Here is a 12,026-nt window from a genome sequence, read left to right as displayed (position 1 = left end):
GAGTTTTTTTCCCTCTCTCTCTCTCTCTCTCTCTCTCTCTCTCTCTTTTTTTTTTCCATGAAATTATCGCTAATGAAAAAATTCTACTAATGATTAAATCACACGTGCTGAATGATATTTACAAAGAAACGATAAATACACAAAATGAGAAAGAGAAAAAGAGATAGAGAGAGAAAGAGGATCAAATTAGATAAAACAATCTTATTAGTTTACTTAGTAAAACGTAAAGATGAAGTGTATTCATGCGAATTGTTTAGCGAATGATCGATATATAATGGACTTTACCTACTTTCTTCATATTCTCACGTATTTCGATAATGTGCTATAGTTAGATTCATTTAGAATAGAAATTACGACGTTCCTTAGCGATAGTTTATACGTTAACACACTTGTAACCAAAGATAAGAAAAGGGAAGGGGAAAAGAAAAAAATAAAAAGTATATTAAATCGAAAAGCTAGAGTTTATCGTAAATATTTTCTTTGGAAAATCTAAAAGATTACAGAAATACAATAGAAATCATTTATCAATTGATTCGAAGAATAAAATTCTGCAAAGATATCATCGAATTGTCTAATTTTTATTATTCGATAAAGTATTACGTTCGAACTAATAATACTTCGGAATTTTCCAATGTCTCTTTTCCAATAAATTTCCAATCAATTTATTTTTCCAATTGTATTATTTATGCATTTGTATATATATATATTTCTTATTCAGATTTTATTCGACCACTACATAGTAGTTCTAAATGAATCATCTTTCAATGAAATTACTATTATTTCTTTTCTTCTTCTTTTTTTTTTCTTTTTCCACAAAAGACTTTAATGAATATGCGACAATATATCATCATATACTTCCACGAAGAGTGCAAGTATCTGGTTATTCAATGAAATCATGAATCGATTATATATATACAAATCTTTTATCATGCATATATATATATAATATACACACACATATACACACACATATACATATAGACATGTATACATACATATGTAAATATATCTCAATGTCGATAAATCATCGTTGTTATCGAGAGAAGTGTATTGTAGTAACGGATCGTAAATTATATAGAGCATATCCAAATACCAATCAAATCAATGATGCAAACTATTTATTAATCTAATGATATTTATGTATATACATATATATACACACACACATATACATATATACACAATATTTTAATGGATATATATTGTGGTTATTGCAATATCATCATTCTTTCTTTTATGCATGACGTATATATGTACGTTATATATATATATATATATATATGTATGTGTATGTACGTATGTATGTATGATATGTGTATGTATGCATGTATATATATATATATATATGCGCACATATACATATCAATCGTATACGTATTGTGTGTGCTTTTAAAGTCAGCATCCGGTAACGGTACATACGTTCGATCGTTATTGTATATATGTAGGTGTAACGAGGGAAAGTATGGAGAGAGGGATATATAGAGGGAAAGAGAAAGAGGAACAGAGAGGGGGGGGGGGTGAGAAGAGGACTGTCGACTGTCGGTACCAGGAGAAACCAGCGAAAATTTTCACTCGAGTCTATGTGTTTTCATTTACCATAAGCCATAGAATTAATATATATATATATATATATACATATATTTTTTTTTTTTAATTTTTTATGCGCGTATACAAAATTACAGATAAGTATGCAAGTTGAAATTAATAAAGAGAAACGAAAAAAAAAAAAAAAAAAAAAAAAAAAGAGAAATAAATAAATAAAAGAGAAGAAAAAAGAAAAGAATGCGATAAATACGTACAAATGAGATATATTGTTCAAGACTGAAAATATGTCATGATTATTACTTCGTTTGAAAATCGTATAATTTCATATACATGCATGTACACACATATCACTATGGGAAGTATACATTATTTTTTTTCATGGAAATAATTTTTTTTCCCTTTTCTTTTTTCTTTTTTTCTATATGCGTATACAAAGTTACAGATAAGCGTGCAAGATAATAGAGAGAGAGAGAGAGAGAGAGAGAGAGAGAGAGAGAGAGAAAAACGAAAAACAAAAAACAAAAAATAAAATATAAAAAACAAACAAAAAAGAAAAGAACATGACAAACATGTTCAATTGAGATATATTGCTTAAGAATAATATATGGAACTTTAATGCAATTATTGTGATTTTATCTTGCTAATAAGTCGGATGGATTTAAAATGGAAAAAAACGAATAAGAAAAAGAAAATGAAAAAGAAAAAAGAAGGAAATGACAAGAATCGTAATCGGCTTCAATCTAAATTACAATGATAAAATAAATAACGCGGATATAAAGATGTACTTATCTTCATCGATTTAACGATAACGATTCCGATATTCTTAAAACTTCTTTTTTCTTTCTTTCTTTCTTATTTTTTCTTTTTCTTTATTTTTTTTTTTTTTTTCAAGTGCACGGACAATCCCTGTTTGCTTTTAAGATGGCGCCGATGATAATTGTAAGACGTTGTTGTCGCGTTATCAAAGATATTTCGTATTTGAGTTGAAAAGAATCATTTTTAACGATGTAACGATCTCTCTCTCTCTCTCTCTCTCTCTCTCTTCCCATCTTTAAGTATTCAGTCGAGAGAAAAGAAAGAAAAAGAAAAAAAAAAAAATCCAAATAATTTATACGGCGGCAAATTTGTAGGCAATTTTTTTAATAGAATGATCATAGAATTTAATCATTTATTTATTTAACGCGATTTCAATCAATCAAAGTAAGAGCGGACTTTAACTTAAAAAGAAAACACAATTTTGCTGATAATAAGCTCAAGATCGCGAATTGCGATAAATATTTACTGGAAAAAGTGAGCCAATGTGACGTCGCTTATCGGCAAGGTTTCTTTTAACAGTAGTAAGTATTCAACGCAACTTCGCACAATTTTCTTCTTGTACCTTGAGAAAATATTATTATCGATAATGACAAAATAAGATTAATATAAATATTTTATCTCCAATAAAAATTTTATTTGAAAGTAAAATAATAATTTATATTCTCTCATATAAGAGAGAGAGAGAGAGAGAGAGAGAGAGAGAGAGAGAGAAGAGAGAGAGAGAGAGAGAGAGAGAGAGACATACTTACATACATGTATATATATGAAACTATACGATTTTCAAACGACGTAATTATCATGACGATTTTTATGAAGTATATACTTACACGAGTTTACGTAAGTCATGGGCGTTTGTAAAAGAAAATAAAAGAAAATAAAAGAAAAAAAAAAAAGAAAAAAAAAAGAAAAAAAAAAAGAAAGAAAAAAAAGGTAAAAAAAAAATAATAAATAAATAAATAAATAAATAAAAAAAGAAGTAGTAATAACAGCAATATCTCTTCCACGTGAACGTTTCTCCCTTTTTTTTTCTTTTTTTTATATTGCATTTTCTAAAACGGAAAGATGAAAAAAAAACAAAACAAAACAAAAAAAAAAAGAAGAAAAAATCAATTAAATTCCGAAGGTCGATCGGAATCATTTCTCGCGACGGTGTTACTCTACTCTATGCACTATTAAATATGTTCCAGAAGGAGCGTGAACATATAATTCAATCGTATAATTCCTTACTCGTGGTCGGTGTCACGGCCGAGATATGAACGAGTCGTGAGAAACGATCGAATTTAAAAGGGAAGACATAATATGAAGAAGAAAGAAATAAAGATAGAAATAATATTTTTCCGTTGAACTTTTGAATGTACGCAACGACTTACATATTTCTATTATTTTCGATGATAATTACTGCATTTGCATTCTCCAAAAAAAAAAAAAAAAAAAAAAAAAAAAAAAAAAAAAAAAAAAAAAAAAACTTTTATTTTCGTTTGAATCATATAAATATCATAGGTACATCGCGATAGATTTATAGTATACTCCTGCATTTAATATATAGTATTAGATGCAAACAGACACATACATACGTGTATCTTTTTTCTCGTATACGACGCCATCGCGTGTTTTGTATTTTATTGTTAATAAACATATATATATATATATACACACATATATATTCTTTCTCGGTAGACAGAAGTCGTCCATTCACAATTCATAGACGATGAAACAGACGATTCGATGCAACTGCCAAAAATATCTCTCTCTCTCTCTATATATATATATATATATATATATATATATTTTTCTGTAGCTATAAAGCACGACGATCTCTGTTTTTGATTTATCTCTTTCGGAGAAACTACATACGTCAAGCAAATTCTCCGATCTCTTATACACCTTCGCATTTCTCGAGACATTTCGCATAACCCTTTTGTTGTTAAAAATATCAAAGATCGTATTATTCCTTCTCACAAATTTTTTATATTACGGACAAATTAACAATTTATATGCTGAGTGCGATAGAAATACCGATGATGTTGTTTTACATTCCTAAAAAGAGGAAAAAAAAAGGAACAAAAAAGTAAAATAATCAAAAAAAAAAAAAAGAAAAAAAGAAAAAAAAAAAAAGAAAAAAAAAAAAAAAACAAAAAACAAAAAAAAGAAAGAAAGAAAGAAAGAAAGAAAAATAAATGTAGATACAATCTCTCGGATCTTGTCAATATTCTTTCTTTATCATCTTTATCATTCTTACTAATCTTGTGGAAATTTTGTCCGAATGCATTGACGTATGTCGTTCTGAATCATTCATATTACTCAGTTGGCACTATTTACTACAATTTTCTTTTATCTACGTTACATATTGGACGACATATATATATATATATATATATATATATATATATATATATATATATTTAATAATAATAAGATATATATGTACATATATTTAATATATTTAATAAGAGTGTTAAGAAAAGAAGGAACTGTAATTCGTACAAGAACCATCATCATTCGTAATGACAAAAACCTTTAGACCATATATTCTTCATTTTTCTTGTCGTTATTTTTCTTTCGGATTACTTTCAAAGACGAGTCTTCTTCCCTTTAATGAATTTTCAATGATTCAAGGATATGGGGGAAAGGAGAAGGAGACTTTTGCAATAATAGAAAACGATGACAGTTTATTCACGTCATTGGCCATCAAAAGACGTCAACATCGTGCCATATGCTTGCGCAAGTTAAAATTTTGCAACGTCTACCTACGATGCCCCTTCTCATTCCAAACAGGATAAAATATACGAACGTCGTTTTGTGGATTCTCTCTACTGGACTGACGTGTATATATATATATATATATATATATGGTGTCCAAAAAGCATAGGATCAAACTTATATTATTACTGAGATCAAATGGATGAAAAAAATTTTAAATAAACTTATATCCCGAAAATGTTTTATCGAAAAGATATATATATATACTTTTAAAAGATATTTATAATATATTCTGACATTTATAAGAAATATTAGAAAATTTCTCATTCCTGCCAAAACTTTGCCTTCCTATTCGTCGAACTCAAATATTCAAATATTCCAACTGTATTTGAAAATAATAGTAAATGCATTTTGTAATACAATTTTCAAAAGTTCATCTTCTATTTCTATCGTATTTTTATAAATCAACTCTTGCGTGATGACTCCCCCCCCCCCCCCTCCTACCCATACATAGAAGTTCAGAAACGTTAAATCAGGTGATCTAGAAGGCCAACTGTGATTGGTTCGACGAATGGAAATAGATCATATATATCTTTTCAATAAAGCAATTTTCGGACATAAGATTATATAAACTTTTTTCATCCATTTGATCTCTCAGTAATACGTAATATAAGTTTGGTTCCATATTTTCTGGATATCCTTATATAAATATATATATGTATATTTTTTCGTAAATAAAAAACCGGTTCTAACGAAGAGATAATAATTATTTTCGAAATTGTTTATTTCGTCTGTTTTAATATATAAACCGCATAAATACGAACGATAACATTCCTTTTTCTTCATCTTTTGTTTCTCCTTATTTTTGTTTTGCACATCCGTTTCGCAAAAGCGCGTTCTTTGCAAATGATAATGCACGGTTAGACCTGCACTTTGCCGTCTCTGTTCCTTAGTTGCTACTATGTTGAGATATATACATCTAATTACGGGTTTTTATGTGAACGATGCATAATTAATACATATCTATGCATATTCAGATATTAATTTTTATATTTACAGAACACATTTGTGTTACATTAAAGTGGTAGCATTTAAAAGACACTTGTTTCTTGTATTTGAATATAAATGATCTTTCGTTACCATTATATAGTCGTTCTCTCTCTCTCTCTCTCTCTCTCTCGAACATCGTTCGTAAAAATACACGTAGGAATAATTTAAAAAAGCATGAAAAAAATACGAACGGCAGAAAGTCGAATTTTTCAAGTTCACGGGTATGAAATATTTCTCTCTCTATCTCTCCTTTTCTCCTTTCCCCCTCCTCTCTCACTCTATCACCTTTTCTCCCTCTCTCTCTTTCTCTTTATTGTAAGACGGTAGGACAAGTATAAATATATGTTGCACGTTAGCTATATATAAAACTTACTATACACATATATACCGGTTTGACTGGAACTATACCATACCAGTTTTGGACCATGCTTGTTGTTCGGTCAACTCCGCGCGAATATTTACGCGATCATATTCAAGAATCCTCGTGAGGTTGGTTAGTTCTCTCTCTCTCTCTCTCTCTCTCTCTCTCTTTCTGTCTCATTATTAAATGAGGAAAGAATTCACTAACGGAAAACTTCTTCTTATATACTCTTTATAACGTTGTTAAATTATTCAAACGATTGGTTACGTCAATTTTTTTTTCTTTTTCCTTTTTTTTTCTTTATTTTTTTTTTTTTTCTTTTTTTAAAGATTACAAAAGAAACGAATTCATGGATTTTTCCTTAAACAGTTTTATTTAACACGTTAAGTACATATATCACGATATTAAAGTGAGATTTACATGATTTTATGTATCATGAACCAATCTCCCTCCCATCCCTCTCTCCTTATCTCTCCCCCCTTTCATCCCTCTCGTTTTAGTCAAAGTAACGCAACTTTCCATGGTCGGATCGACAACACAAAGGAAACAGTCATGATACGTGATATCTTACTGTCGACGATGCGTGACGCACGTACATCACATGTCTCTTTCTACATATATATTCTAAATACTCTTTCTATACATATGTATGTATATGTATATATATATATACATATGTATGGATATGTATGTATATGTATATATATGTATATATATGTATCTCTCTTTGTCTCTCTCTCTCTCTCTCTCTCTCTCTCTCTCTCTCTCTCACTCTCTCTCTGTTATATGTACCGTATTATTTCTCTTAATGTGTGCTCAACGATTAACTACCTTTTTTTCGTGTCTAATAATTCTTGATAAAAATTTCGCTATTTTTTATATCGTCTATAATTACAAGTATTCTCCCCCCCATTATAAAAAAAGAAAAAAAAAAAAGAAAAAAAAAAAGAAAAAAAAAAAAGAAAGAAAAAACCAATAAATAGAAAAATGAATAAAAAAATAAATAAAAAAAGAAAAAAGAATGTTTTTCAATTATGAAAACATTACTTTTAATAAGAGGAAAAAAAAAACAAAAAAAAAAAACAAAAAAAAAAAAAAGAAACACTTGCTTATAGCGAATCAATAAAGAATCTACGCAGATTAAAATGTTATTTTTCTTAACATTATTCATAGTCCCATGACATTGTTTTCTTTTACCGCAATTATACACTTAACTCGTAACAATGAAATTGCCGCGATTATCCTCGAACGTAAAGTTTCGAACGATCGAGAATAAAAGTAGTTTATTTCTATTATCGTTGCGATCATATGAATAAATAGAAATGATCGATTTCGTCCGTTCTACTTAATACCCTATAACCTAATTTTTTCTTCGTATCTGTTAAAAAACAAACGAGAAGGTAAATAAATAAATAAGAAAATAAACAAGAAAATAAATAAAAAGTAAAAAATTACCTAATATCACACAGTAATTATTATCTAATATCATTATTATATATAAAAGTTATATCACATCATGGAAATATCATATATATATCATATATATATATATATATATATATAATACTATATAAACTATATTAAATATAACTTATACTTAAGAAACATGCGAATAATTTCGGATATGAAGTAATAATACATTTTTGGACGATTAAATGAAATAAAATTAAAACGCAATATACAGATATATATACATTTACATATACATATATGTAAGAATATATATATATATGTATATAAGTATACGACGTTATCGAGGAAAAAAAAGAAGAAATGAGTATTATTCAAGTAAAGAGATGGAATGGATGATCGGAAAAAAAAAAGAAAAAAAAAAAGAAAAAAAAAAAGAAAAAAAATAGTACAAAGTAATGGAACGGTTAATATATCACGCGATGAGACACCCTATATAAAACGTGTATTCGAGGGCGCCAAGGGAGGGTCCGCCCTTCTTTGTGAAAGGGGCTCTGACCTCGATGGCTCGTCGGGTTCGAGGTAGGCGCCTTCGACTATATACTCTCTGCAACCCGCTCGCTCAGGTTCTTGCTTTGAAACGAAGACGAAGAAGACGAAGAGGACGAAGAAGTAAAGCAAGCTGTGTTGGCTTCGTTTTATTCGGCCGCATGTCGTTCGCCGCTTTCTTCGCTCTTTGGCAGCTTGCCTGACCTCGTTGCCAAGCAACCATAAAACGAAGTGCGTCCCTTTTATAATAATCGATTCTCAAAATTTTTTTTATCGATACATTTCGATAAATCGACGTTTTCAACAGAAAGAAGACAGGGATGGGGAAGAGAGAGAGAGAGAGAGAGAGAGAGAGAGAGAGAGAGAGAGATATGTAGATGTTATCGAAAAAGTCACGTAGCAGCATCGTAGTTTTACGAGGAGAGGTCGTATGCAAATGATACAAAAAATTTTAACAAGAGGGTACATGGGAAAAAAAAAAAGAAAGAAGGAAAGAAAGAAAGAAAAAAAGAAGAAAAAGAAAAAAGAACATTTCGTTCGTTGATATAACCAGTTGCTCCGACATACATATGTAAGTCGTTTACTCGGTCTACGTGACTCGTCTTTGAAAATGATACACATATGTACGTAGCTTTAATTATTTTCTAATGTTTCATTTTGATTTCATTATACTTACGATTTGTACATAGCTGTTCGTTTGATAATATACATTCATATATATATATATACATACGTATGGGTATATATACATATATATATTCATATGTGATGCGGGTATATATATATATATATATAAAAATAAACCGAGATAACGTGTCTTAATACGATTGTTCAAATCTCAAATTAATGCAATTTTGCGAAATATGCACATACACACACATACATTTAAGATTTGCTGATCGATCTATATAACTGACAACAGAGATATATATTATTCATGCTCTGACGACACGCGTTAATAACGTGTATCGATAAATTATCTAACAAAATATATTGCTTTGAAAAAAAAGATAAAACGTTAAAAAAAAAAAGAAAAGAAAAAAAAAAAAAGAAAAAAAAGCAATATATTTGCGCGCGCGTGCGCGCGATCATACGACGTAGCGCCATGTGAAATTAAAAAGTATAACATTTAAATTTGATATAGACTTCGCGCCATTCGTAGACGTCGCGACTAACGACGTTAACCGACTTCAACCGAGGAATTGATCGTACACCGTCCATAGAAATGTTTTTATACCGATCGAAATCGATTTAAGCGTATCTAATTGTAAAAATTATTAATAAGAAAAAGAAGAATTATTATGATACATTCAAGAGAGACTTACCCATATGAGCGAGGTCAATAATCGGCACTTCGCATTTGCTCAACAGAGTCTCACAAGTTTGGGTCACGATCGGCGCACTCGTACAGCAACTCATCTTCCTGGCCAGTTATTTCTCCTTCTAAGATAATCGAATTTCTCTTCCTTAACTCTCCTCTTCCTCTTCTTCCTTCTCTCAACCTTGTTCCGAAACTTTCCAAGAATGACAGTAAAATTCGTTATGATCGTCTCGCAAAACGCGCCTTTTATTATTTCTTTCTTTCTTTCTTTTCCTCTCTACACCACGACCTCGACCAATAGCGTCGCACGTATGTGTGTGTGTGTGAGAGAGAGAGGGAGAGAGAGAGAGAGAGAGAGAAAGATATATAGAAAGAGATAGAAGTATGGCGAGTAAAAGATAGATAGATAGATAGAGACAGATAGAGACAGAGAAAGAGAGTGAGAGAAGCACAGCGAATGAAAGAGTGAGAGAGAGAGAGAGAGAGAGAGAGAGAGAAAGAGAGAAAAAGAATAAAACTAACACACTTCACACTCTCAACCACCACGTGCACGAACTCGGCCAGACGAGTTGTCGTCGTTCTGCGAAGCGTAAGATATCGTTTCCTTCACTGGAATATCCAAGAAATCATGCTATAAGTGTCACTCCGTTACTTTTTTTTCGCGTTGTGTCGTTGGTAACTAACACGATGAAATTTGTTGCTTAAAACGAGCTTCTAGAAGAAGAATAAGACACGATGGAAATAAACGTAGATTTTCCGTTTTCTTTTCTTTTCCTGAACGGATGCGAAAAATAGCCCTTTAACGGTAACCATAAGAGACAAGTTTATTATGGGGCTGATGGTGGGGTAGATAAACGTGTATGAGACTGTGAACTTGTGGGCACATGCTACGACCAGTGAACGGTATTGCGTGGCGTGTGAGACAAGCACTCGTGGAAAATAAGAGAGAAAAATATGGAAAAAGAGAGGGGGAGAAAGAGAGAGAGAGAGAGAGGCAGAGGACAGATAGCGAGAAAGGAAAAAATAAGGTAAGAAGGAAAGATAAAAAAGAGAGAGAGAGAGAGAGAGAGAGAGAGAGGAAGAGAAAAAGATACGCGACACGGTGTTGCGCGAAAAAGCGAACACGCGAAGTTGACTAACGCGCGGATATTCTCCGACTGAGGTCGTACTTCGTACGAACGATGACGCGCGCCTGAATCCTTTCAACGAAATTACCCGAGCGCGATTGTGGAGTGCCGAACGTTGCCGAATCGAGCCGAAGTTCACGATCCGTACAACGAGGAGACCTGTCCTTCGGAGGCACTATTTCATCGCTGCGCATGCGCAAATTTGAACAGGTCATTATAATAACCTCAGGTAATTCGAAATTTATATTAAAAGAAATATTTTCTTATTCTCATTCTATATAATGATATGATTTTAAAGAATATTCTATTAGTCTTTACTAATTCTACGAATATATTGATCCTTTCTATAGATTCTATTAATTATTTAATTAATTTTTGTTCATCATCGCGTATATATATTAACGAAATTTTTAAAATTTCGTGCAGATACACATTATTTAACACATGTTCGATTAAAATTTGACATTAGATATTTCAAATTTTTATTACGATCACATTTTTCTTTATCTACATTTGAACATTTTTATATAGATTGCAACTTAATACTCTTATAGCAAAAGGAATTGTGCTCGTTCTTAATGGCGATTTTTAAATTTAGCAACATAGGATATTTCGAGCATCGTCTTATGGCGACGGGGAGTTTCAGCAATGCAAAACGTAGAGCAAGTCGTTCGAGCAAGCATCGTCACAGTTCTATTAAAGTCGCGACTCGACGTAGAAATCCCATTTATGTACGTGCTAGTTTCCCTAATGGACTTTTTCTACTTATGCAAATAAAATCAAAATTCGACGTTCGATAATAGGAAGAAATAAATAATAATTATGATGTACGTGCGCAAGGTGGTTAACGCCGACGCATATGTTGTATTTCGCAATTTGTCAAGAGTAGTTATAGTATAATTAGAAGAAAAGAGAGAAAGAAAGAGAAAGAAGAAGAAGAAGAAGAAGAAGAGGAAGAAGAAAAGAAAAAAAAAAATAATAAAAAAATAAAAAAAGAAACGCACGTACCTGATAACCTAAAAGGATCGTCGATGTCAAAGGAAAATTGTTCCTGATGACGTTTTCACAGTTCATGAGAATTCGTTTCTATCGAAATAATCCTTTTTTTTCCTTAGGTTTTTGACAAACCACCTCGTTCGATGCTTTG

At 30.9% G+C, this 12,026-nt stretch overlaps 1 protein-coding gene across 4 annotated transcripts in view; it reads right to left on the bottom strand.

Moving 5' to 3' along the window:
- The window catches only part of LOC124957121 (proline hydroxylase buaE-like), a 20,136-nt gene extending 8,110 nt beyond the window's left edge, over positions 1–12,026 (bottom strand). Inside the window, exons 1-2 of one of the 4 annotated variants that reach the window (XM_047513838.1) lie at positions 11,888–12,026; positions 9,757–9,945 (exon numbers count right to left, since the gene is read on the bottom strand). In XM_047513838.1, coding sequence (XP_047369794.1) covers positions 9,757–9,850 — 94 coding nt within the window. In that variant the 5' untranslated portion in view covers positions 9,851–9,945; positions 11,888–12,026. Of the gene's footprint in view, positions 1–9,756; positions 9,946–10,274; positions 10,926–11,887 lie in introns of those variants that run through there. The other 3 variants (XM_047513839.1, XM_047513836.1, XM_047513837.1) reach the window with 3 other exon arrangements.

The sequence above is a fragment of the Vespa velutina genome, chromosome 24 (assembly GCF_912470025.1).
Source record: "Vespa velutina chromosome 24, iVesVel2.1, whole genome shotgun sequence".
Lineage (NCBI taxonomy): Eukaryota > Metazoa > Arthropoda > Insecta > Hymenoptera > Vespidae > Vespa > Vespa velutina.
The sequence above is the reverse complement of the archived record's forward strand: the minus strand, read 5'-3'. Positions and strand labels throughout refer to the sequence as shown.